This window comes from Nicotiana tabacum, chromosome 3 (genome assembly GCF_000715075.1).
Source record: "Nicotiana tabacum cultivar K326 chromosome 3, ASM71507v2, whole genome shotgun sequence".
In the NCBI taxonomy this organism is placed as follows: domain Eukaryota; kingdom Viridiplantae; phylum Streptophyta; class Magnoliopsida; order Solanales; family Solanaceae; genus Nicotiana; species Nicotiana tabacum.
Window position 1 is genome coordinate 88,461,898 of NC_134082.1, and position 27,988 is coordinate 88,489,885.

General features: G+C 35.3%; 3 protein-coding genes across 3 annotated transcripts; all 3 read right to left on the bottom strand.

Moving 5' to 3' along the window:
- Positions 1-274: 274 nt before the first annotated feature.
- Positions 275-2,993, bottom strand: LOC107778695 (uncharacterized). The gene is made up of 4 exons (XM_075244622.1): positions 2,386-2,993; positions 1,628-2,178; positions 840-1,447; positions 275-706 (listed from the first exon to the last, which is right to left on the bottom strand). The coding sequence occupies exons 1-4, from the start codon at positions 2,991-2,993 to the stop codon at positions 275-277; spliced, it is 2,199 nt and encodes a 732-aa protein (XP_075100723.1).
- A 3,144-nt stretch (positions 2,994-6,137) lies between these two features.
- On the bottom strand, positions 6,138-20,989 carry LOC107830590 (structural maintenance of chromosomes protein 4). Its single transcript, XM_016658206.2, has 28 exons — positions 20,659-20,989; positions 20,489-20,578; positions 19,927-20,028; positions 19,663-19,839; positions 19,449-19,579; positions 19,256-19,334; positions 19,018-19,175; positions 18,849-18,924; positions 18,521-18,649; positions 18,264-18,408; positions 17,677-17,807; positions 16,831-16,983; positions 16,556-16,745; positions 16,093-16,226; positions 15,752-15,910; positions 15,143-15,451; positions 14,845-15,021; positions 14,658-14,741; positions 14,367-14,576; positions 14,166-14,255; positions 13,960-14,081; positions 13,667-13,822; positions 13,467-13,574; positions 13,311-13,371; positions 12,088-12,222; positions 11,906-11,993; positions 6,499-6,571; positions 6,138-6,422 (listed from the first exon to the last, which is right to left on the bottom strand). Exons 1-28 carry the CDS (start codon positions 20,797-20,799, stop codon positions 6,302-6,304), a joined length of 3,729 nt encoding a protein of 1,242 aa, XP_016513692.2. The 5' UTR covers positions 20,800-20,989; the 3' UTR covers positions 6,138-6,301.
- A 5,550-nt stretch (positions 20,990-26,539) lies between these two features.
- On the bottom strand, positions 26,540-27,526 carry LOC107830589 (secreted RxLR effector protein 161-like). Its single transcript, XM_016658205.2, has 2 exons — positions 27,400-27,526; positions 26,540-27,096 (listed from the first exon to the last, which is right to left on the bottom strand). The coding sequence occupies exons 1-2, from the start codon at positions 27,524-27,526 to the stop codon at positions 26,540-26,542; spliced, it is 684 nt and encodes a 227-aa protein (XP_016513691.2).
- Between the last annotated feature and the right edge of the window lie 462 nt (positions 27,527-27,988).

The window sequence follows — 27,988 nt, forward strand, 5'->3', positions numbered from 1 at the left end:
TTACAAATACACACGCACTTGATGAGGAATAGCAAAAATTATCTGCACCTATGGAATAATTTCAGGAAATTTTGAAATTTTTTGGCTTTAAATAATGGACAAATCTAATGTTTCCAGTTCAAAAGCTTAACGAATAGTGAATCTGCCCCTTCACCCTTCAATACTTAATTGCTTGTGAAATTTAACTACTCAACATTTATAACTCTATTGTTTGTGAAACTTAACTACTCAACATGACAACAATTGTAATAGGAAGTGTTATGTTTCTAACTATTTATTTTGGTCGATTTCTACATGTTTTTCTATTGTGACCACCTTGTCTACACACAGAACATGAAAACGCTTTCTTAGACTCTTTTTCTAAAGCAGATCTGAGTCTTTCCTTTCTTGGCCTTACTGCATTCCTTTTCCATTTAGGTGGTAGGACCACATCTTTCATCACCTCTATTGGGATTACCCATAAACTCTCATCTGGCATCGGATTCACTGGAAATTCATAAGTTCTAAGGAGTTTATCCTTCTTGTAGTAAAAAGAGCAATACTGTCCAGGTTTCAACTGCTGGTTCTTCAAAACCGCCCAAGCATGCAGACATGGAAGTTCATCCATTTGAAATTTTCCGCAACTGCATATTCCCTCTTCAAGGCACACTATGTTTCGTCTTACCCCTTCAAACACAGTATATAAATGCTCTGTAGCAGGGCTCACCTGCAAAAGTTTTTTTTTAAAAAAAAAAAAGTTAAAAAACATTATACATTAATATACAAAGTTATACATACTTATACAAGCAGTAAAATGCAAGTCAGCAGTGTCAAGCATCATTATATTTGATTGATTTTACCGTCATTTGCTCCGATGCAATTAGATTTTCCCGAAGGAGTTTGTCATACTTTTCACCAAGCTCTGTAGATGTCTCCATTGCACTTTTTCTGTTTTTGTTGTTCCACTGTTGTAGCAAATTTGTCATGTACTCCGGCAATCGCATTACTGGTAACTCTCTAGCATCCTTGTTAACTGCATTAATTGACTCTGCAATATTGGAAGTCATTACCATCGACCTTTTCACTTTGGAATATGCCCTAGACCACCTTTCGTAGCCAACTTCGAACAAGTAAGGTTGCACCCTCGGATCAATTTTGCACATCTCTGTCATATGGTACTCAAACTTCTCTATCGTGTAAGCTCTAGCCAAAGCAAAGAAGATATCCTTCAATTGTTTGTGATGTTTCTTGAATGTGCGCTTTACATTCTGCCACAAGTGAAAGTAAATACAATGTGGTACTTCTGGGTACACAGTTTTTGTGGCATTGAAGATGCTTTCATTTCTATCTGAAACTATACACATCCCTTCCCTAACTCCAAAAGTACCCTTTATCTGGACAAAGAACCATTCCCAAGATTTGTTATTCTCTGAATCTACAATTGCATATGCAAGTGGAAGGATTTTTCCTGTTTATATAAAATAGATATTAGGATTCAGACAATTATACAAATCTTATACACAATTATACAACTTTATACCAACTGCAAATTTTATAAAAACAACAGTTGTGAAATCCTATACACTTTTATACATGAAACTACAATATTATACAAACTGCAAAAACAAGGTAGATGCAGTCAACTCACCAGCTCCATCATGTGTGCAAGAAGTCAAGATGGTACCCTTATATGCTGCTTTAAGGAAACTTTCGTCAACAACCATTATCGGTCTGCAATGCTCCCAGCCCTTGATAGATGCATTTAGCGAAACATATGCATAAAGAAAGCATCCATCTTCTGATTTGTGCAACTTTGTAACCGTTCCTGGATTTGTTTGCTCCAACATATAAAAATACTTCGGCAATTCCTTATATGAATCACTCGGACTCCCTCTTATCATTGTCATTGCTATCTCTTTAGCTCTCCCTGCTTTCATGTAGCTCACTTCAATCCCGTGTTGCTTTTGTATGTCCTCTATTATATCATTTGCGGTGTAAACTTTTTTTGGATTAACATACTTATCCTTGACTATACTAGCAATTACACCTGAAGTAGCTTGACGTTGTGTTAAGTATCTTTCACCATAGCCGCATGTGTGATTATTATTGTAACTTCTCACTTTGAATATGTTTGCCTTGAAAACGGCAGAAGATTTGAAATTCCAAGCACAACTATCATCCACACACATAAGGTGATACCTAGGATTAAAGATCATTCAACTTCTAATACACTTGTATACAAAAACATAACTACATATATACTAATTTTAATACCTATATACAAATATATACTAATTTATACATATTTATACATATATATATATATATATATATATATATATATATATATATATATATATATATATATATATATATATATAACATAATATACAATTAATGACATACCTTGTTGCACTAGATCTCTTCATCTTGAATTGGAACCTCTCGCGTACAGCCAAGTCCTTCATCACATTCATAACTGTCTCTTTATCTTTATAAACTTGATCCTTCTCAACAAATTCGTTCAACATATTATCTATTATACCTGTGTTTTCACTAAGTTTCGTGTTTTCAATCAATTCGATATCAGGCATAATCTCAGTGCTATCAATTGTGGATACATCTATAGAATTGAAACTTGTAACAACCAAACAACTTGAACTTGTAGCAACCAAACAACTGGAACTTGTAGCAACCAAACGATTATCATAAATCTCTTTCACTGTCACAAACATGGGATATTTAGTGAAATTCAAGCTTTTCTTCTTTAATTCGATATACACTTTTACACTTGTATCATTGTATATCAGAATCGGTTGCAAACCTTCATTTGGGAGAAAGTTAATCTCTATTGTGTTTAACTTACTATTGATCCTAATCTGTTCTGAAATAGCTGCAACTAAATTGTTGTAGCTGAATGTCGACTCTATTATTACACAATCGCTGACGAAATTGATAAACTTGTTTTCTTCCCATTCACCACTATGAAGAACGTAAACTGGAAAAAACTCCATCGAACAAAAAATTAAAATCAAAATTGCAGCAAAAAATGAGAATTGTGCTGATTTGTAGCAAAAAAATTGAAGAAATTCTAGGGTGTTTGGAGCTGCATTGATCGCAAGATCTCGTTTTTGTAGTATTTGGGGAAGAAGATTGGAAAGAATCAGAGAAAATCCAGCTGAAACAAAGAAAATCCCGCTTCTTACTCCCCAAAAACGGAAATAACGCCCCTTTTTCGGATATGGGCCTCTAATTTTTGGGCTATTCAATTGTAAATTGAAATATGGACTATAAAGTTGAAAAGGAAGCAGCCCAGTTGTTTTAATATGAAATTTTTCCAATATAAAAGGTAGCTATAGAAAATAATAATTTAAAATGATTTTGGTTTATAATAAATACGGTGTTTACCTTTGCTATAGGAGGTAAAATTTCCTTATTTTTAATACTATGATATTACTAGGCACGAAAAAAAGAGAGACATAGACTTCGATACATATACGAATATTCTTATTACTTATTTTCTTAAGACTTAAATATGTTATAATCTTTTTTATGCATACAAAAACATGTCTTTAAAGGTAATTGAGAAATTTAAAGTAAAAAATTAATTAAAACGTATTATTCTTTTTTGAATATATTAAAACAAAAGATATATCATATAAAATGGAATAGAAGGAGTATCAACAACATTATTACGTAGGAAGAATGCATAATTGAAGTTAAAAAGTCAAAAATAATAATGTATACGATCTTTCCCCTTACTTTATCACGCGTAGACTTTTGAAAATTTGGGGAAAAGGGTATCAATCACTTGGGGTTCAACTCCACAAGATCAATTACTTCCCAATTCCCATTTCTTGGTATGATAAACAGTGTGCTAATAACATTTTGAATCTTGTAATATTATGAATAAATCATATCACTCGTAAGTATGGCAATTTGGACACGGAGCTAGTCACTTTGTTCCATTTACACCCTCATCTCGTCATTCCAAAAGTGTGTACCAATTCTGATCTTCTGAGTGATTCGGTCAAATTGTTTAAATTTTATTTAGATGCTTTTGGAAATATAAGCATGAATTACCTTAAATCAACTCTCGAAAGAATGTTGTTAGCCTTTGGCATGTATTTTTCCTGGTGTTGAAGATATGACCGGGGTGGTGCATTTGGAGTTTAGAGCCAATGATTGAAAATGAAGCTGCCCTTGTATTTGCCAACTTCGATGGTAGTGCCATACTTTACAATGATATTTTGATATAACTATTTGCGATATTTGTGGTGACCTGCCTGATGGCTTACAGAGGTTTCTGTAGTCTGTCATGTGATGTTGCCTGAATTTTGGTTTTATGATGCCTAATGTCATATGTTAACTGTCAAAGGAAAGAAGTTATCGTTTCATACTTTCAAGTTATTTAAAAAATAATTACAAATAATTGTTCATAATAAATGAAAACAATTACCTAAAAATAAACCAAGCAATTGATTGCACGAAACAAATTAAACTTAGTGTAAAATTTCTTTCTACTGTCACTATAAGTTAAATCCTAAAGGAAAATATGTCATCTTATATTATATATTTAAAAGTTGACAATTTTTATTATATTGATTAGTATTAAAAAAAAATTACATCAAATCCCAAAGAGAAATATTTCTATCTTATCTATACATATAAGAATTGCTGTTTTTTATCAGAAGTTTTACCTCCTATAGCAAATGTTAACACCTTATTTATTTTAAATAAATACCATTTAAAAAAATTATATTCTATAGATACCTTTTAAGGTTTATAGCAAAATATTTAATTTTAGTTACCCCTAACCCTAAGCCACTAAATACGTTAATCAGTTACATTATTTTCTTTCTCTCTCTACTTTGATACATCTCATTTTCTTCCTCCATCCTATTAAAGAGTCATATCCTAGTGCCGATGAAACAAGATCACGGATCAGTGACCGGCGAGCAATCACGGCAAATCACTCCTTTATGACTAACGAACCACTCGAAGGATTCACACATCGAAACTGAGCCGCCGCCGACAGCTTGGATGAGCAGCAGCGTTTGTCCAAAGTTTCTAGTTGTTGATGGAAGTAGTCTAGTTGTTGCAGTGGTCCTAAACTCCATTGCTAAAGGAACTTCCCAAGTGAGAACCGGAGATTGGCAATCCTCTCCTGAAGGCTTTAAGGGAAATATCAGATTTAGATACACTGCAGAATCGTGTAAGTTGTCCTTGTTGAATTGAGAAATCATGAGATTTGAACCACCAGGAAAACACAATGCTTTCCGAATATCCAGCTTGGATGAGCAGCAACGTTGATGATGACGATTATTCCATTTTTCTAGTGAGAAAAATCAAAGTTGTGTAGTGGATTATTTGACTTCGCCGGTACTGTAGATGCCATAAGTAAAATACCTCATGGAATCATGGTCGGAATCCGATGGGTCGTCGGAAAATTGTCGATTAAAATAGGTCGTCTAAAATAGGTCGTCTGAATCTTCAAATTGGGTTGAGCAATTTGAAGATTCTGTTACCTTTTTTTAAGAGCATTTCAATGTATTTCGGTGTATTTTATTGTATTCACTATTTTTTTTCATTGTAATACAATGTATCTCGTTGTATTCCATGTATTTCATTGTATTCTGTGTCTTTTTTTCTCATTGTATTTCAATGTATCCCTCTATATTCTATCTATTTCATTGTATTTTGTGGTTGAGAATCTTTTTTATAACTGAAAAATACAAAATTTGTGTGTTATAATTGAGTTTGTTGAGTTATATTAAGAGTCTATTATGTTAATTGATTCACTTTCCGTTTTAAAAACAGTGTAATCCCCTATTTCATGCCGTGAATACAGTCGAATACAATAATTTGTCCAGCTATAATCCCATATTTCACTCCATGAATACAGTTGAATACACTCGAATACAACAACTGATTAATTTGACTTCCCTAATTCACGCCTATTTTTGCTATTGTATTCATGAATACAATAGTTTAAATACATCTTATAACCACAGAAAAAGTATCTATATTCAGTAATATAGCAAATGATTTCTATAGATGGCTAATTACTACTATAAGGTAGTGCTTTATGAAAAATTCTATTTTTTATTTATACCCAAAATCAATTATGACGTGAAACGGAACCAATTGACCGGTGCTTACTGAATATTTTTTCTAACGTATCAGAAGTATTGTTTGCGTGATAGTTATTACAAATATACACAGCAATACTGCACACAAAAATACAGAACAGAGAACTATTCTAGCAGCATGGAAAGATTGAAACATAGGGATTTCTACTATCAGTATTTCTTGAACCAACTCAAGCAGCTTTCTGAGAAACCACAAAGCTTCCTGGGTTAATGGTGATACTCTTTGTGCAGTTATCTGTTTTATAGATGCCAATAAGCCGATCAGCCAGCTCAAACATGTTGTTCCTAAGGCTGCATTGTATCAAAAATAAAATGAGAAACAGCTCGTTTCTTATTGATGCGAATCACATAACCTCAAATGCAGTACCTTATGATTATAAACTGTGCATCCTTTGTTCTGTCCTTCACATAATGTCCCACGATAGAGACATTCTTAAAATCTGATATGCGGCCATCAATAAATGAAACCAATTTAACAATTAGGAGACCAGCAGCAATGCAAGAAGAAATTCCATCAACTCAAAACCTTAAGAAATTCCACCACATTAAAGGCCCTCCGGAAACTCTTATACAACTAATGAGGGACAAGTGTGTTGGAAACTAAACCAAGATTAATTAGTATTCCTAAGTTGTCTAGGATTTGATGTTTGGTAGTTTATTTAATTCATGTCTAGTTAGGTTTATGTTTACCAATTTTATATTGGAATAGGTTTTTGGTTTTGTAGTATTATAAATAGGGGTGCTACTACTTATTTTTTCTTGTAGAGAGATTCAAGAGTTTATGAGTTGTGAAAAAGCCTCCTACCAAGTTCTCTCCCTAGTTTAATAATTTTTTTCTATATAGTTTTTGCTAAATTTCTTGCTTGTACCTAAATTGTTCTTCGGGGTATTTTCAATCCTTCAAATTGGCATCAGAGCATGTGTGAGATTCTGTCGGAGTCGGTGGAGATCCTAAAAAAAATATGAATACTCCATATTCACATGATTGCCAAGTTTTCATGTTTGATGGCAAAAATAATTTTGAAGATTGACATCAATATATGAAATGTTTTTTCAATGTTGTTGTATTATGGTCCATTGTTGAAACAGGATTTAATGAACCCCCAGAAGGACAACATTGATAGGTGATGCAGCTAAGCAATTAGAGAAAAATAGACAATTGGATTATAAGGCACATTACTATCTCACCAGCAAGGTTGAATTGTGTGTATCTAACAAATTTTTACATGCAAAATCAACTAAGGAGGCTTGGAGAATCTTGGTGAATTCACATCGAGGTTCCGTCGACGTAAAGAAAGTCAAATTGCAAGAGCTAAGGAGACAGTACGAGTTGGCCCAAATGAAACCAACAGAGTCCGTTAAAGAATTCATTACGAGGATTACTAATATTGTCAACGACACGAGGACCAATGGAGAAGTACTAGATGAAGTTAAAGTGGTTGAAAAAATATTGCGGTCCGTGAGTATAAAATTTCACACAAAGAAGGTGGTTCTTGAGGCTACCAAAGATCTTAGCACTTTTACACTTGATGATTTAGAAGGTGAATTGGTGACATATGAGATGTCCCTAACTCAAGACACACCCGAAATAGTGGAGGAGGCGTTGCAAGCAAAGGTGAATCAACCTAAAGCAAAAGAAGAGACAAGTTATCCTAAAGAAACAAATCAAAAATACCAGAATTTCAGAGGTAGAGGTCGTGGTAGAAGCAACTATCGAGGCAACCGTGGTAGAGGTAATTTTTCTTATCAACAAAGAAATAGTAATAATTTTTGGAAGGAACAACAAGGTCATCAAAATTTTCAAAGACGTGATAAATCTAAGATTCAGTGCTATAATTGTGGTAAATTTGGACATTATGAAAGCGAATGTTGGTCTAATAAATCTGGTAATATAGACGTACATGCTAAGATGGCTGAAAATAATAGGGATAAACAAGAGACTTTATTGTTTTCTAATTTTGGGGTTGAAGAAACTAAAGGGAATGAATGGTTTATTGATTCGGGTTGCAACAATCATATGAGTGGAAATAAGAAATTATTCACTGATCTGGATGAAACATTTAGAGGTACAGTGAGACTTGGAAATAACGCAAAGGTGCCTGCTATTGGAAAGGGAAAAATTCGCATTACTGTGAAAGATGGTTCTTCTAATTTTATATCAAATGTATTTTATGTGCCGAGTCTTCATCATAATTTATTGAGCTTGGGACAACTATCAGAAAAGTGGTATGATTTGCGTTTTAAGTATAGGATTGGTACAATCAGTGATGATAAATTTGGACTAATTGCAAAGTTTAACATGAACAATAGTCGTTTGTGGCCTCTTTATCTCAATAGTGATGATTTACCTTGCTTTAGTTCTATAAACTGTGATGATACTTGGTTGTGGCATCTACGTCTTGCCATTTGAATTTTGGGAGTTTGAAATTTATTGCAAGAAAAATTTTGGTTGATGGTTTGCCTTCTATTGCTTTTCCTAACAAGAAGTGTGAGTCGTGTATTTTGGGAAAGAAGTACCGAGAACCTTTTCAGAAAGGCAAGGCTTGGAGAGCTAATGCACCATTGCAGTTAATTCATTCAGATTTGCGCTCGGTTGAAGTTTCTTCTAATGGTAGTAATAAGTATTTTATTACTTTCATTGATGATTTCAGCCGAAAGACTTGGGTATATTTTTTAAAAGATAAATCTGATGCATGTGATATTTTTAAGAGCTTCAAAGTTTATGTGGAGAAGCAAAGTAGGTGTTTTATTAAAATATTGAGGACTGGTAGGGGCACTGAATTTCTTGTTTGTGATGATTATTTGAAGAAGTATGGTATTAAGCATCAATTGACAGCTAGATATACACCTCAGCAAAATGGTGTGGCTGAAAAAAAAATTGAACAGTGATGGACATGGTGAGATCTATGATGCATTCTAAAAATATTCCAAAAGGTTTTTGGGCAGAAGCTGTCTCTTGTGTAATTTATGTACTAAATAGGTGTCCTACACAGTCTAATTTTGAAAAAACTCCACAAGAGGTCTAGACAAATAAGAAACCAAATATTTCTCATCTAAAAGTATTTGGTTGTCTTGCTTATGCTCATGTTCCTGATGCTTTGAGAAAGAAATTGGATGATAAAGCTGAAAAATGTATTTTTATTGGTTATAGTCATGAGACAAAGGTTACAAGTTGTTTAATCCAAATACAAGAAAAGTAATTATTAGCAGAGATGTTACTTTTGATGAGCAGAGTTCTTGGGATTGGTCAAAGAAGGATCCTGAACCATCTAGGTCTCAACCAATAATTCCTATCATAGAGGAAGGAAGTTCTAGCAGACATCAAGAGGAACATGTAGTAGATATTGTTCAAGCAGAGACGTCCCGTCGCCCGCAAAGACAACACCAATTACCGGCTAGTTTGCAAGATTATGTTGTTGGCGATGATAATGATTTATCCGATGAAGATATTGTAAATTTTGCCTTATTTGCAGATTGTGATCCAGTTACTTTTGAGGAAGTTGTTAAAGATGACCGATGGGTTCATGCAATGAACGAAGAAATTCACGCTATTGAGAAAAATAATACATGGGAATTGACTACTTTACTGCCCTTAAAAAGACCAATTGGAGTCAAGTGGGTATAAAAGACCAAGTTCAAACCAACTAGAGAAGTGGATAGTTTAAAGGCGAGATTAGTTGTTAAAGGATACAAGCAGAAGGCAGGTATTGATTACTTCGAGGTATTTGCACATGTTGCTAGACTTGATACTGTTCGTATGATAATTTCTCTTTCTGCCAATAATTGCTGGAAAATTTTTCAAATGGATATGAAATCTGCTTTCTTAAATGGTGTACTTGAAGAAGAAGTGTATGTTGAGCAGCCTGCTGGTTATGTCAAAAGGGGTCAAGAAAATAAAGTTTATAGGCTGAAGAAGGCATTACATGGATTGAAACAAGCACCTAGAGCTTGGTACACTCGTATTGATTCTTATTTTACTGGACATGGATTTTAGAGATGTCCATATGAGCATACTTTATATATCAAATTCAAGTCTGGCGAAGATATTCTCATTGTGTGCTTATATGTGGATGATTTAATTTTTACTGGCAATAATCCTAAATTAATTTCTGAGTTTAAGGAGGCAATGATTAGCCAGTTTGAGATGACCGGTCTGGGTTTAATGTCTTATTTTCTTGGTATTGAGGTATCTCAATTAGATAATGGAATATTTATCTCTCAGAAAAATATGCTGGTGATATTCTAAAGAGATTTAATATGGATAAAGCCAAACCAATTTTGACCCCTGTTGAAGAAAAATTAAAGTTGGTTAGAGATGGGACTGGTAACTTTGTTGATCCTACATATTTTAGAAAATTGGTAGGGAGTCTAAGGTACTTGACTTCTACAAGGCCTGATATTACTTATGGAGTTGGATTAATTAGCAGATTTATGGAGACTCCACAGCAATCCCACTTGCAAGCCGCAAAGAGAATTTTGAGATATATACAAGGTACGCAAACTGATGGCATATTTTATTCAAAGACTAATGATAGTAGTATTGTGGGATTTTACAGACAGTGATTGGGCTGGTGATACAATACAAAGAAAAAGTACTTCTGGCTATGCATTTTATTTGGGTTCTGGTGTATTTTCATGGTCTTCCAAAAAGCAACAAGTTGTTGCTTTATCAACAGCTGAAGCAGAGTACATGGCTGCAACAAGTAGTACTACACAAGCATTGTGGTTAAGAAGAATGCTTGGATTTCTTCAACACAAGCAAGACAGTCCTACAACAATTTTTTGTGATAGCAAGTCTGTAATTGAATTAACAAAGAATCCAGTTTTTCATGGGCGTAGCAAACACATTGATATCAAATTTCACTTTATTCGTGACTTGGTTCAAGACAAAGAGATAGTTATTGAGCATTGCAAGACTGGAGAGCAAGTTGCTGATGTTTTCACAAAGCCACTAAAATTGGAGTTATTCATCAAGTTGAAGAAGATGTCGGGCATGATCAAATTTGAAGATCTTGGTTTAAGGGAGGTTGTTGGAAACTAAACCAAGATTAATTAATATTCCTAAGTTGTCTAGGATTTGATATTTAGTAGTTTATTTAATTCATGTCTAGTTAGGTTTTGTTTACCAATTTTATATTGGAATAGGTTTTTGGTTTTGTAGTATTATAAATAGGGGTGCTACTACTTATTTTTTCTTGTAGAGAGATTCAAGAGTTTATGAGTTGTGAAAAAGCCTTCTACCAAGTTCTCTCCCTAGTTTAATAAATTTCTTCTATATAGTTTTTGCTAAATTTCTTTCTTGTGCCTAAATTGTTCTTCGGAGTATTTTCAATCCTTCAAAGTGTATTCTCTAACTCCCTCACACACCTGTAAACTGGTTATCATGAACCAGTTTACATATTGATTGAAGATCTTTTTTAAACTAGATAGATGAGGCTCAACAGAAGTGGGCCTGAACTAGAGGGAGAAATATTAGGCTCAACAAGTTAATAAATGGGCTTGGAACAATATCAGTGGCTCGATTGGCTGATTTGAAAAAAAGAAGCCCACAGAAATATAATATAAGGAGAGAAAGCAATTGTGCTAACGTGATCAACACAGTTTGGCTCTGATACCATGTAAAAGATTTGAGCGTCACATCTAAAACCTTAAGGTAATGGGTAAAGTAGCCTGGGACATTATAAATTCCTTCGAAAATCATTACACAATCAATGAGTGACAAGTGTATCATTTAACCATTCTAAATTGGCCAATGTAAAATGAAGAAAACATACCTAAAGCAGCATCAATCTCATCCATTACATAAAGTGGAGTAGGTTTATAGTGGTGGAGTGCAAAAACAAGAGCCAATGAGCTGAGAGTCTGAAATTAGAAATTGACGGTATATGAATAAGAGTTGCTTGCTATACAGTTGTAAAAATCAAACCAAAGCCAAACACATAAGTTTGAGACTTACTTTTTCACCACCTGATAAGTTAGCAATATTCTTCCAGCTCTTCTTTGGTGGTCTGACACTGAAAACGACACCTTCAGAAAACGGATCAAGAGAGTCCACTAACTCCAGTTCGGCATCACCTCCAAGGGTGATCATCTGGGGACAGCCACAATGTAATATTAGTGTAAGCAAACACACAAAATTCTGCCTGCTTTAAAGCATGTGAGTAATTTGAATATTTATGTCAATCAATTGTGTTATATGAATTTGAACCCCCACCCATTATATGCTTGGGTAAATTTTTGAAACGTCAAATCACAAGCACAATCACTATAGAAATATTAATGATAAAGTAAGTAATGCAAAGAAAAGTCTGTTAAGAATTCGTAATTTTTCTATTCACTCAAGAGATTTTTTTATCTAACTATTTCGTGTAATATTATCTGAATTTTCACTGTGAATATCCATAACTTGAATGTCAAGTTTCTATTTCTTTCTCATTTTTACTTTCTACTAAATATGATTGTCTACCATTCCAAAGAAATTTCTCTTATCATTACATTGACACAATATTCTTTGCTCATAAACTATAATAATATTTATCTACTTCAAGGAATAATCGCTTAATAAAATTGTATTTCCTTATCCCCGTCAACCCAATTGCTAGAGATTTCTCTAAACATATGAAATTCTATGAAACATCATTCATTTTGTTCCATAATTCATCACCAGATGCATATTATTTATGTGCTTTATATTATACAACTATTAACAATATCAATCAGCAGAAATGCAAGCCAAGCTCTATGATGATGAAAAGTTCAAGTACTGTGGGGGGGAAGAAAAGATTGAAACTAATAAGATCCACCTTCTTTCTTTTATAATAGAGAAATCCATTGTTTTTAACTTTGAAATTTGGTGGATGGGTCTGCCTCTCTACCTTTATCACTTATATACTAGGTTCAATAGCTAGTCTTTGAACTCGTGATATGTTGTCTAACACGCATCCCCAATTTTACTACCCTTTGCCGTTGAGCCAAAGCCCTGAGAGCAAGGATTTACATCTACTATTATAGGACCAGCAGATGTGCTGCAATCACAAGGTTAACCAACAAGATATCCAGGCTGCATGTAATATGTACTTCATCAGTCTAGAACAAATAACACTTCTCAACGTGTAGATGACATTCAACTCGAGACAGAAGTAGAAAGCTTTCTAAGAAGTAGACAAGTTCAGTTAGGACCTGATACATTTCTTTGAGCTTCAACGATATGGTATTAAAACCCGCCATAAACTCATCCAACCTGAATTTAAATTACAAATGTTGTAAGCTAATGAAGCAAAGAAGCAGAGGCATCCAAAAGTTCAAATACACATTCTAACGTTAAACAATACTTGCCTTCTCTTTCTCCACTCGTCATATTGCTTCTTTATATCATCGCGCTCTTGGGTAACAGAATTTAGTTCTTGAACTCTCTCATTGTACACAGATACTTTGCTCCGATACCTGGTGACAGTGGACATGATTAGCATAGGTATATAAAGAGAAACAATTATGCTACAAGTTTTCACTGCATATAAATGTCGACTGATGCATACTCAGAGATTGAGTCGAGATTTGGGTTCATCTCTTTCAATTGTGCTTCTAGAATCACAACCATCTCTAGAGCTCTCTTAAGATCACAAGTCTCAACAAGAGTTCCATCCCTTAAAGTTGTTTGAAGCTTTTCTGGATCCACCATGTCCTTTTGAATCCTGTACCAAGAGGAACAATTACATGTATTGACAATGATACAAACAAAGGATGAGTGTAACTATATTAGATAGATATAAAAGCTACAGCATCCCAGAAAATGATAAGATGTCAGCATGCTGAAAGAAATCCAGCTTACTGCTCAATATGCTTCGAGATAGCAACAAGCAAATCATCGAGCTTTTTCTTATATCCTTTCCCTTTGAGCTCCAAGTCTTTATAGACCTTCTTCATATCTTGTAACTTGTACTCAGCATCCACCTGCAGCTCTAGTTGCGGTAGGTTAGAAATTCATTGAATAGAGAAGCCGGAAGCGAGAAAACTTTATAGAGACTGGCACAAAACCTCTGTCGAACGCAATTGATCCACAGTGTTCTTCAGAGTTTCATACTCATTTTTAGCATCATTCAGAGCGCCAGAGTGCTGATCAATAAGCTAGAAAATCAAGAAAAGACATTAAAGGAAAAAAATGAGAGAGTTACAGAGAATTTTAACTTAACATGTATAATCAGGCATTGCCGAGAGTAAATGCAGATATTTTCTTACCTCCTGTATCTTATTATAGTCCTCTTTAACAACAAAAGCTTTCTGTTCAATCTCTTTGAAAGTGGAAAGCAACTTCTCTTTCTCGGCAACCAGTCTTTCCTTCTCTTTTGTTGATTCCTCAATCCCTTTTGTGAGTTTTTTAATCATTTTCTGTCCTGTTTCTATCTTAACTTTGTGACGGTTGATCTCCGTGCCTTTTTTATCAATGTCCTGGAGAAGAAATAAAAGCAAAAGTAGCATGAATTGTGTCCAGTATGCAATTCAACATGCACAAGGTCAATGTCCACTTACAGATTGAATTTTGGTAACCTTTGCCTTTTGACTTTTCAAGCGGTCACCACCTGCATTCTCTATTTTATTCTGAAGTTCTGAAGCCTGAAGCAATTAAAACTTGATTAAAACAGCTTTTGCCATTTGTCATGCTTTAAGTAATTACAGAAGTGTCTTGCAAAAGTGCCGAAATTAAGCATAATTTTACCTTCTTTTTTAACTGTTGTGAACTTTGTGTAAGCCTGTCCATTTCCTTTTCTTCAGCAGACATTATTTTTTTGAGTTCTTTCAATCTACTAACCTCCTCCTTGATGGGTTCCGATGCAATCCTTAAGGCATCCAGTTGCTTTTTCAAATCATTATGTTGGGACTTTAGGCTGTCAATCTATCTCAGGAAAAAAACTTCAGTTAACTTTTGATGCAGGAGCAAAATATAAAGGAAGGAATAGAATAAGTAATAACAATAACCATAACAAGAACAACAAAACTCCAGGGGCAGCTCAGACCTCCTTAACGCTTTTTGCTAATTCCATCTCAAGTTGAGTAACAGCCTTCTCTGAGGCCTGATAACACTTCACCGCATCAGTAATTCTTCTCCGTATATTTTCCAAACTTTCAACCAATGTTGAAAGATCATTTTCCGCCTTGGACACAGCTTCTGGAGAAACACTAGCAGCTAGGATAGATGTGCCCATCTTCCCACCTCGTGGCTTACCTCCACCACCACTCATCGTCCCAGATTTTTCAAAAAGGGCTCCATCAAGAGTTACAACGCGCCGAAATTCTTTGTCCCCACCATAGGCAATACGTGTAGCCTGCAAAGTAACAGAAGGCACAGAGCTTAGTGCAACAGTTTCTGATGAATTATGGAACTACATGGACAAAATACCTACGTGACATAGATATCTCAGTAACAGACTTAAAATTTCATGTCATACTTTCTGGGTAAATCTGTTTACTGATAGCCATTATGGAATTAGGAGAAGAATTTATTAGGAGTAACTTTTATTGCTTACAGACCATAGAGAATTCTTGACTAGAGATATCCTCACAAAACAATATCCCGTCTATGAAAAACAAATGAAGATTCTAAGGTACGGTTATTTAACCCTCACCTGATCAATATCTTTGGCGACAACTGTGTTTCCTAGTGCTGCAAAAAATGCAAGTTTCATTCTCTCGTCTTGGACCTTAATTAAATCAAAAAGGCGAGGAACCCCTTCTGGCGTGCTTACTTTCTGTTTGATTCTAGGTAAATGAGCAGTTTGCTTTTCCTGCATGACACAAATGCAGAAACAGAGACACTGTTGATATAACAGAAAATATTTTATTCCTACATCTCTTTGTTCAAGGAGACGAGAAGCCTATATAATAGAAAGAAACCATACCAATCACAAACAAACAAAAAGTTATCTGCAACCACTAGGAAACCACTTAATTTAAGAGGAGAATCTACCAAAATCATGAAAGTTGCAACACCGAGATTTTTGTTGCGAAGTAGCTCAACACAAGCTTGTGCTGCTGCAGTAGTCTCGACTACAATATAGTCTAGTCCAGGACAAGCGGTTGATATGGCAACATCATACTTTGCTGAAACCAAAAAAAAAAAAAAGATGAATGAAAGCAGATTAAAGCACTATATAAAATTAATATATTGTCAGCAGAGACACCGTGCTATAGTAACGTAAGCAAGTGGCGAAAATAAATGTCCAAGAAAATAGTGGTTAGTGCAACTATGGAGAAAATTGCAGCAGCACCCCCCCCCCCCCAATTATCCCCGACTTTCCAGCTTCATTTACTCATCACCACTAAAATCTAATGCAGGAGCTCGCCCCGTAATTTCATTAACTTAGCCTCCAAATGAAAGAAAACACATGAAATCGAAGGACTATCAGCAAGTATTAAATAAAAACACTAACCATCAATAGCACCCAAATCACCCATTCTACCATAAATACCCTGTATATGATTTGCCTCCTTAGCATGCAATATTGCTTTAAGAACTGATCCCTGACTCTTTTCAGATTCCATTACAGATAAAAGCTCGGAAAGTTTTTGTCGAGCAGCTTGTTCAAGAGGAATCAATCTTTCTTGTTCTTGAAGGCAATCCTGCAATCACTCGATGCATTATGAGAGCTCTGAAGACATCAGAAAAATGGTCAAAAATGAAAAATGGCAGACTCCTAATGCATACTTGTTCCAGATTTCGAGCTTCAGATGCTTTAAGCTTCAGATTCTCAAGCTCACTCCTGGTGTCATTTATGCTTGTCGATTTCATCTCTAGTCTTTTTTGTATTTCCACAATCTGCTCTTGAGCTTCCACATAAGCAGCACGAGCAGCCTCATGCTGACATAAATAAACAGCAATTACCAATAAATGACATAATCTACAGCAAACTTAACTAATGCAGCGGTATAACATAAGAAAACAATCATAAATATGAAATCTATCAACCAACCAAATGCATTTAGGACTTGATATTGCCTCACATCTTAAGATTATTCAGTTAGACATAAATTAAAAGTATTTTGCAAATCTTTAAGTTTTCAGTTTGTATACCTTGACCACTAACTTTTGGCCATTATTGAGCCAATAAACTTATCACATTGCTCATCAAGCCCAAAGCTGCTTTGAGTTTTTTTTCCCCACATCTTAGATGTATTCGGAGGCATAAAGCTCTGCCCGGAAAACAATTTTAGAGGGCATGGATCAGTTTTGTAATCGAGTGGAAGTTCAATTATGTACTACGCAATCTAGTTAACAAGATTTTACTGGGAAATCTTTTCACCCGCACTTTCACAGCCTAATCTTGAAAGAAACAAACACCATGCGGACGAGTACAGGAAGACAGTATAATTTACTGACATTAACCGACTCCTTCATATTGGGAAAAGCAGCCCAAAGTAAAAGATTTCCTGCTGCTCTAGTTGACAAATGTAGATTGCTTAAGAGATACGGGAACCAAATTACAGTGATAGTTGTCAGAGTATGAAATAAATAAGAAAGAACAATCTTAAATGTTGTAAACTGGCAAAATACCTTTTCAGTCAGAAGTTTACTTTCAGTTGATGCAACTTCAAGTTTTCCCTTGTGCTCGATTAGTAGTTTTTCCCAAGGCTCAAGTTCAGCACGAACATCAGCAAGCTCACTTCGAAAAACCTCAGTCTCAACTATTCGCCAACATCATACAAGAATGAGACCAGTATATATGCCTAAGGCTAAAACTGATGGGAAAATATGAGCAATTCGATGCAACCAAAAAAAAAAACTAATTCTGTGCACCAACTTTTTTGATTCAACATCTAAATCACCAGCTAAAAACATCAAAAATAATGATGCCAATTAATCAAGGCAAAAAGATTTACTCTAAGGAAAACCACCAAAGAAGGGATGTCATACTATGAAAAAGGAAATATGAAACCTTAATGGGAAAACCAGCTGTTTATGATACCATCACATATGTACTACTAAAGCACAACATAAAGAGGCTCGCTTTTATAAGAGGCACATTAATTTTGCCAAAACCAGACAGTATTGTGTAACATGCTGCAAAGTGAGTTAGCAAAACAACTTTCAAAGTATCATAAACTTAAACCCATAAGCAATCCTGGCTGAAGATACTCTACCTTTAGAATTATCCTGAATTTCCTCTAAGATCTTTTCCTCATCCACCAAAAGTTGTTGTAGTTTGGGAATATCTTCCTCCAGTTTTGGAATCAGAATTGCTGCCTCCTCGCAGTCCTTTGTTAGGTCAGTAATTTTTGTGGAATCCTAACATCCAAGAAAACAGACAAGAGATGTACATTAATCAAACAGAGATAGTTATTCTTATTCCCATACATTTACTATATTTTTCTGGGAAGCAACTTTCAGTTTTTGATACCTTATCAACTTTATCATTAAGCTTCTTTATCTTCTGCTTCAGGTGACTTAAATCTTCTCGGTATTTTACATCTTGCCTCTCAAATTCCTTGAACTCGTCCTTGCAGCGCCTCAAACTGTTATCAAGCTCCTAAAATTTCAAACAAAAGATGGGATTCAAAGCAAGGTGCTCAAGATTCTTTGTTCAAAATCAATGAGTAGGAGAATAACATAATGCAAATTTCTAAAACCAAAACATTTGACAGATGCAGAGTCCCAGGGAAACAACAAATATCCTGTTCTGGTTATATTAAGAAGATGCAAAGGATATATGCAATTCTTATCCATACCTCTTGTTTTTGAAAATGCTTTGAATGCTTCGCTTCAAGCTCCTTCAATGTTTTGTTACTTTCTCGAATTTTCTCCCTAAAATAAGCCAGTAATTAGCTCCACTAGCTTTCATTATAACACATACCAAACGTTTGCATTTGTGCAACCTTTGTTGAGAAAAGACCCCACCTCTCTATTTTAAGGTTCTCTTCCTGTCCAGAAATGTTTTCCTGCATCTCCGAAATTCGAGCTGAATTATCTTCAAAAGCCAAATTTGCTGCTTTCTCTTGCCATTTTAACAATGATAATTCTTTAAGCATGTAGGCTTCAGCTTCATTCTTCACACCCTGACAAATGAAGCCAAGATAGTATAATTAATTTTCTGTAATCTTAAGGAAACAGGAATCTCATAATGGTCTAAATATACCTCCAAGTTATCTCTTTCTTTCTCTGCTAGCTTGACCATCTGAACAACGCCAGACCTTCTTTCGTTGAGGGATTCTAGCCTACAAGAGCATTAAGAAATAGTAAATGCATGTTTTGAACTTTCTTAGGCAGTTCCAAAAATATCAACACCGTAGCAACAATAACAGTGTTTAAGATATGGGTTGAAAACTAACTGCTTAAATGATTCTTCAATCATCTCAACATATTTATTGGTTCCTATAATATCCTCTAGATACTCTAGAAAGCCTTCATCATGGGCTCCTTGTGCCTTTGGCTTCATCAGTGATATTTGCTCAACCTCACCCTGCAAAAATCCAACCACTTCAACCCCCTATAATCGAACAATATTCACAAAGTTAACTTCAAGCAAGTGATAAAAATTTAGACCTGCAGAATCAAAAACCGGTTATTATCCAAGTCGACACCTTTCCCTTTCAGTTTCTTGGTGACCTCTGTAAAGTTACTTGACCGGTCATTGATAAAGTACTTAGAGGAATTATCTCGGAGTGCCACACGTGTAATCACGAAATCACTTCCAGGAACAGCTTCGTATGCCTCGCCATCCTTTAATCAAAAAAATGAAACACTTAAATCAAAAGTTAAACTGCAACTCTAAACGGCCATTTCAGCAAGAGGAAAACAAGAAGTTACCAAATCTATTATCTCCTGGAAATGAACAGACACGCCAGCACTCTCCAAATTCTGGTGATTAGTTGAATTATGGATGAGCTCTGAGACTTTATTAAGACGCATCTGCATAGTTAACAATCAAATAAGAAAACACAAAATATTTACGCCGTTGTACACAACTATATTCCATAACCACCAGGTTAACAAGCTAAGAGTAGAAGTTTTACATTGGAATTCAACCAGCTGAAGCAATTATAATGGTTATTTAGTACTTAAAGTTTCAGCATTTAGTAGATCAAATTCAGTAACATAGCTAATGCTTGCTTTCATAATGAAAAAGGGTTACATATGATGAAATGATATTTCAATTGTGCGTCGAGATCAATGTAGTGGGTTACTATTGTTGAATTGTGTGAATCAACTCATCTAAAAGCTTAAACAGTTAAAACCAATACTAATAGCTTAAATTGTCGGATGAAACAATTCATGGAATACAACAATATTTTAGACGAAACAGTTCACACAATTCAACAATTATATGAGTCAAAACATCGAAATTTCTTTTAAATTACTCGTATCTTACCTGTTTGGCTCGCTTTCCGAACACGAACAACATTGCGTCAATTACGTTACTCTTGCCACTACCATTAGGACCAACAACTGCCGAAAAGCTCTGAAAATAATACGAATTTAGTTTCCTATTCATTCAATTACGAAGAAACAGAGTTTTTCTAAATAAAAATAAACCCTAACCTTATGAAAGGGGCCAACACGCTGTTCGCCGGCGTAAGATTTGAAGTTTCTCATGACCATCTCTTTAATGAATAGCCTTGGAGTTCTAGATCCATGACAAGGAGATTCAGCCGTCAAATTTTCGGCGACCGGCGATTCCATTTTTACACCTATTCTTCACTGGTTACACACACTACTACCTGTTGCCAGCGACGAATTGCACGGAGATGACCGTCGACAGCTCGGAAAAATTTGACTGAATCGACCACCGGTTTAGAGAATAAACTTCGGTGGAACTGTAAGCGAAGTGCTAACCAATTTGGACGGAAACAGGAAGAAAAAGATGGAGCGTAAAGTTTTTGATTTTTTTATGAGAAGATGAAATATTTGGGCGGGAAACTAAATTGCTCTAGGATCGAAATAGTCAGACCATTTAGCTTGGGCGGCCACTTATTCATGAAGTACACAAATAGCCTTATAGCCCGTTTGCCCAAGCTTCTAAAATCAACTTATTTTAAGAAGTATTTTTCTCCAAAATACTTTTAAAAAAAATATTTTTGGTGAGAAATAGTTTGTGTTTAACTAATTAATTAGAAAAGCACTTTTGAGCAGTAATTAGTGTTTGGCCAAGCTTTTGAAAACTGCTTCTAAGTGTATTTTTCTCAAAAGTGCTTCTCAAAAAAGTGTTTATGGAGAGCAGCTATTTTTTCTGCTTCTCCAAAACTGCTTCTGCTTCTCCTCAAAAGACTATTTTTCCTTCCAAAAGCTTGGCCAAACACCTCAATTTTTGGCCAAAAGTGCTTTTGACCAAAAAAAATACTTTTGGCCCAAAAAAAACTTGGCCAAACAGGCTATTAGTTTAAATAATAGCCGAATTTTAAAGTTCTTAAAACTTTAGCTACTTTAAAATCTAACATCAAACCATCGGGTCTGAAGTTTCAACCAACGGTTCGAAGTTTAGCTAGCGTTTGGCCATAAATTTTTAAATTTATTTAAAAAAAACTGATTTGGTTAAAGTTTGGTTTGAAAATGAAAAATCAGTTTGGACATAATTTTTCAAAATATATTTCACTTTTTTGTTTATGAAATGCCACTTATACCCATAAGTTCTAAAAACTATTAAAAATACCCAATAATACCAAATAAACAAACTTGTTAATCTTGTATATGCAGAATATTCATTGATGACATTCATTATCATTATCACAAACCACAGTCCTGAATAACAATAACCTAGTGGAATCCCACAAGTGAGGTCTGGGAGAGTAGTGTGTACGCATACCTATGAAGGTAGAGAGGTTGTTTTTGAGACATCATCGGCTCACGAACCTAAAAAAGGGAGCAATAGAAAAATGTAATAAGACTGTCACGATCCAAAATCTATTAAAGGTCTTGATGGCGCCTAGCACCGTTGTCAGGCAAACCAACAATAAATGATTATCTTAACTACTCATATTAGTATTTGAAATCATAATTTTCTTTAATTACATAGTATTAAATAGGATTCACAAATGTGAAAGAAAATATTTTCGCAACTACATTAATGAATAACCAGCAAGCAACCCCAAAACCCGGTGTCACAAGTGCATGAGCATCAACTAGGAAGTAAAATAAAATACAACATCTGTCCAAAATATAAGTTAGATAGAAAAAATATAAATAACTCTGAATGAGACTCTCCTGGTTACGGATTGTAACATGAAATGCAGCGTGTGAGTTATAACTCACGAATAAACATGTGAGTTATAATTTTTAGGAAAAAAATCGTTCGATTAAAACGTGTAACGCGTGAGAAATCTGTAAGAGGAACACCATTACTCCGTGAAAAATTATGAACTCGAGAAATCTCTACAATAGCAAGTTTATCACTCTACGCATGTCTAGTCTTAAGTCGTAATGCGAAATAAAAGAATTAAACGAGCAAAGATAATTTATGTGTACAAGTATAGCATGGTGTGAACCTAAATCTACCCAGACAATAACATAAATCTAACTATGTATGGACTCTCGTCAGCTTATGTGTACATAGCCCCCGCAACAAGTTACACATATTGAATATATCATCGAGGGTAGTTTTACCCTTACAGAGTTAAACATGAGACTTACCTCGTTCCAAAGTTCCATAACCGGCTCTAGCGCCGCTCAAACACCTCAAGCCAGTGACCGTAGCTCCAAAACTACCCAAACAATATGCAAACCAATAAAAATATACTCTAATACTCATAACAATTCGATTTAAACAATTTTCCAACTCCGCTCGACATGTCGATAAAATCAATCATCGGACCAACGTGCTCGGATTCCAAAATTTTCAAAGATAACCATTACCAATAACATTACGAACTTAAATATATAATTTATTCCCAATTCCATGCTCAAATTCATGGTCATATCCAAAAATGCATATTTCTAGGTTTTTCTTCAAAACTCCAAATTTTTACTAATTTCCATGTTTAAATCCATATATATACCATGCATTTGACTTGAAATGGGTGGGAATCACTTACCTTGACATAGATGATGAAAAACCCCACTTGAAGCTCTCCAAAAATCGCCCAACTAAGAGAGAATGAAAGAAAATGGGACAAACCCCCCTTATTAAGGAAGCCTTCTGCCCAGTGACATCTCACACTTGCGGTCACTTGACCGCTTCTGTAGTTCTGCAGGTGCGGCCCAAAGTGCCACTTCTGCAATCCTCCTTCAGGTCCTCCATCCCCCCATTTGCGGCCTAGTAGCGCTTCTGCACATTCGCTCATGCGGCTCTTCGTGCAGGTGCGGTCCCGCTTCTGCGAAACTTGACCGCATCTGCGGTCCCACCCTCCCCCAGCAAAATCTGCTTTTGCGCTTCCTCTTGGCCGCTTCTGCGGCTCCACACCTGCGGTCAAAACCTTGCAGGTGCGGTTACACCAGATACCAGCTGCCTCGTCATTCCCTTAGTTCAAAAATTGATACGTTGACCATCCGGAATCCATCCGAGGCTCTCGGGACCTTAACCAAATATACCAACACGTCTCAAAACATGAAACGAACTTGCTCGAGGACTCAAATCACATAAAACAATGTCAAAACTATGAATCGCACCCCAATTCAAGCTTAATGAATTTTAGAACTTCAAACTTCTATATTCGATGCCGAAACTTATCAAATCACGTCCGATTGACCTCAAATTTTGCACACAAGTCACATTCGACATTAAGGACCTACTTCAGCTTCCGAAATTAGAATCCGACCCCGATATCAAAAAGTCCACTCCGGTCAAACTTAGCAAAAACCTTCAAATTTCCAAGTTTCGCCAAATGACCCCTAAATGACCTACAGACCTCTAAATCCACATTTGGACACGCTCATAAGACCAAAATTATCATACGGAGATATTCCCAGGCTCGAAATTCCAAACAGACATCGATAACATTAAAATACACTTCAACCTAAATTTATGAAATTCTTCCAAAATGCCAACTTTTCTACAATAGGCGCCGAAACACTCCTGGATCATCCAAAACTTGATCCGGATATACGCTACAATCTAAAATATTCATACAAACCTGTTGGACATTCAAATCCCGATTTCGAGGTCGTTTACTCAAAAATTAAACCTTAGTAAATTCCTCCAACTTAAAGCTTCTGAAATTAGAGTTCTCTTTTCAAATCAACTCCAAACTTTCTGAAATTCAATTCTGACCGCACGGACAAGTCATAATACTTGAAGTGAAGCTACTCAAGGCCTTAAGTTGCCGAACGATGCGGTAGAGCTCAAAACGACCGGTCGAATCGTTATAAAGACAATGTAAGCAAATAACAAAATGAATAATGACAAAGATCCAAGGATAAGAAACTACAAGAATAGTGCCAAGCATACTGCTAATACTGACATAGAGTATATAAACAAGAGACTAGAAATAGGAAGGTACCCAACTAGTACTACTACTAGTAGTAAAACAAGGCAAAACTCTAGATTGTCTATGAACTTACCACCCTAATTTTTGACCTCCACATGTCCTCGGTAAGTTGGAGCAGAGCTATGTCCTGCCTAATCACCTAACCACAATTCTTCTTCTTAGGTCTCCCTCTACCCCTCCTCTGACTCGCCACGAGCAACCTCTTGCACCTCCTAACTGGCGCATCAACGTCTCTCCTCTTCACATGACCAAACCACAGTCTTGAACATAGATAAGTTTGTCACAAAATTATTATTTTTATAATGAACTACATAATACATTATCCTAAAATCATAACCTGATATTTTAATATTAACTACTAATAACATAATTACTAGCCACTATAATTCGTCATATTGCAATAATATTATAAGATCCATTAGTCCAAAAGAAAACGACAGTAATTAGTTGGTGGATTAGTTGGGTCATAATAGATTGTTGGCTTTTTTTTTACAAAATATAAAAGTTTGGTGTAATTTTTAAAATTGTTAAAAATCTAGCAGTAATATTTTGGATCAAAAACAGGTCTAGAGCTAGTTTTCGGATTTGAAAATTTTGTTTTAAACTCTGCTAAAACATGGATAAAATCTATAAACAAACATGTTTTGCAAAAAAAAATTGAAAACTTGCAAAATCTATGACCAAATGAGGGCTTAATTTTCCCAATTCAAACTTTAAACCTTCTGATACGAAGTTATGCTATGGCATTTCAAAGCTTTGCGAAATTTAAAAAAAAACAGGAGCTAAACTCTTCGAAAAATAAAAAACTAAATATTTTTTTAAATAGGAATGTTAAAAGAGGCTACCTGGTTTCATATCACTTATTCAAAGTATGGTGTATAAATGACACCATGCACTGATTCTAAAGGGTTGTTATTTAGGAATTAGCAATGCATCCTCAATTTCATTTTTTCACTTTAATTTTTCGAGACAAAAATGTACTAAATTGTCCTGAAGTTAAGATTTTTGTTATAAAATTTAGGACAAAATAAGTATTGATTAATCTCCAAATAGCATCCCCAAAAATGACTATTTGTGCATTTACCCTAAGTAATGTGCATGAATGTACCCATCCAAGGAGCGTAAACTTTGTTTAAAGTTGACCCAATTGGGCTCAAATCTATATTTAGTTATACGGACATGTTGTTGCTACAATTGTGACTCTCAACAAGGCCCAATTTAATTGGCAAGATTGAGTTATCAAAAATCCAAGATAATGTGTTTATGTAAGATTTCAGAGGAATTATAAAGCTTTTTCTTCTATATTATATTTTTGTGTATAACTTTCTGTACAAGGCTCTGTATATATACATGAAAGAAGATGAAAAGAAAGAATATTCTAACCTATAACTAATTCCAGTTGTCATATACATCATTGGCTAGTTCGTAACTAACTTGCATTTACAAAAGAAAAATAACAAAAGGTGAATTATCTACAAATACGTGTATTTGTTCTAGAAGGAGCGAAATATTTCAGCCTTGTGATTTGTGGGCTAATAATAGGTCCTGGCGTGGGCTGATTTCGTTTATCTTCTGAGGTCCATTTTGATGGCCCAGTCTATTTGGCCTCTTTTCCATTTATGACCTTAGATATTAACGATACAACCTCTGTTATAACTTTACCAGGTCTTTTTCTTCTTTCATATGATTTATTTCGAAATAGAACATTCTTCACCCCTCTTCAAGTTGGAAGGGTGAGATAAAACACCAAACATGCTAATAATTATCTGATGATGAAGCCCAGGCAAAGTCTTAGTGAAGATATCGGCAAGCTGAGAAGCATATGGAACAAAATGAAGAGAAATGAGGCTAGCAAGAAATTGTTGACGGACAAAATGGCAATCAAGCTCCATATGCTTGGTTCGCTCGTGAAACACATGATTCTTCGTAATATGTATGGCTGTTTGGTTGTACGAGTGAAGAGAAACTGGAATCGAAGGAGAAACAGTGAGATCAGAGAGCAATTAAACAAGCCAAGTGATCTTTGCAGTGACCCTGCGTATCGACCTATACTCTGCTTCAATAGAGGAAAGAGAAATGAGAGGTTGCTTCTTTGATTTCCAAGACACGATTAAATCGTTGAGACTGATAAAATAACCACTAATAGAGCGGTGAGTCTTAAGGCAAGAGCCCCTATCAGAATCGAAAAAGAAAAGGAGCTTGAAGGAATGATTAGAGCAGAAAAACAGACCAAGACCTGGATCTTTGAGCCGATATCGAAGATAGTGAAAAGCTGCTTGGAGATGAGGTAGCCGAGAAGACTGTATATATTGGCTTAAATGTTGAAATGCAAAAGATAAATCCGGGCGTGTATGAGTGAGGAGGTTGAGTTTGCCCAGCAATCGAAGATAGATGGTAGGATCCGGCAATAATTCACCAAGATCAGCTCGAAGCTTGGTGGATGGTTCGAGTGGGGAAGTGGCAGGCCTTTGATCAAAAGAATTAAATTCTGATAAAAGCTCCAAGGTAAATTTCCTTTGAGTAATGATCAAACTGTGGGGTTCCATAAGAATTCCCATGCCTAAGAAAAAATGTACATGTCCAAAATCCTTTATTTTGAATTCTGAATTAAGAAACTCTTTCAAAATAGTCATCTCATATTAATCATCCCCTGTCAAGAGTATATCATCCACATAGACTGCTAGTATACACACCTCAATAGGTGACTTCTTGAAAAATAATGAATAATCATTCAAAAAGTGAGAATAGCCTTTGAAATTGAGGGTTGTAGTGCGTTGGGCATACCATTGATGTGAGGCTTGTTTCAGCCCATATAAATACTTCTTTAGTTTGCAAATATAATGAGGACTAGGGTTTGTCATACCTGCAGGAAATTTCATATAAAAAATTTCATGTAAATCACCATGAAGAAAAGCGTTGTTAACATTTGATTGAAACAAATTCCAGCTTTTCTTAACAACTACTGCTAACAAACATCTCACAGTGGTCATCTTAACCACATGTGAGAAAGTTTTATTGTAATCAATACCCTCTCGCTGAGTGTCACACCTGACAACTAATTGGGCTTTAAACCTCTGCACACTCCCATCTGCATTGTACTTAACTTTGTAGACTCACTTGCATGGTAAAGCCTTTTTATCTTGAGGAAGTTCAACTATATCCCAGGTTTGATTGGCTTCCAAAAACTCAAGCTCCTTTGCCATTGCTTCTTGCCAACATGGGTGCAAAGAGTGTTGGGAGAAAGTAGCTAGTTCAGGAATATGGAAAATAGATTTAAGTAAACTTTGGTTTGACTTAGTGATAGCAAAAAATGGTAAAACATAAGTGGAAGGTGAAGCTGCAAAACAAGAAGCAGTCGGATTAGTTAAATAGACACTATTGCATATGTAATTTGCCAAATAAGGAGGAGGATTAGAAACTCTAGTGAAATGTATAAGTATAGGAGAAGGAGT

Bases quoted from the DNA above. Each gene is read 5' to 3' on its own strand.
- LOC107778695 (XM_075244622.1), bottom strand. From the start codon at position 2,993: ATGGAGTTTTTTCCAGTTTACGTTCTTCATAGTGGTGAATGGGAAGAA. The intron at 1,448-1,627 runs GTGAGTTGACTG...TTATATAAACAG, and splicing joins TTGCACACATGATGGAGCTG to GAAAAATCCTTCCACTTGCA. The intron at 707-839 runs GTAAAATCAATC...AAACTTTTGCAG, and splicing joins TTGCATCGGAGCAAATGACG to GTGAGCCCTGCTACAGAGCA.
- LOC107830590 (XM_016658206.2), bottom strand. From the start codon at position 20,799: ATGGAATCGCCGGTCGCCGAAAATTTGACGGCTGAATCTCCTTGTCAT. The intron at 16,227-16,555 runs GTTAGTGTTTTT...TTTTGGTTTCAG, and splicing joins TGATTTGGGTGCTATTGATG to CAAAGTATGATGTTGCCATA. The intron at 14,256-14,366 runs GTAAGAAAATAT...TTGATTTTCTAG, and splicing joins ACTATAATAAGATACAGGAG to CTTATTGATCAGCACTCTGG.
- LOC107830589 (XM_016658205.2), bottom strand. From the start codon at position 27,526: ATGACCACTGTGAGATGTTTGTTAGCAGTAGTTGTTAAGAAAAGCTGG. The intron at 27,097-27,399 runs GTATGACAAACC...ATTTTTTCTTAG, and splicing joins TTATATGAAATTTCCTGCAG to GCATGGGAATTCTTATGGAA.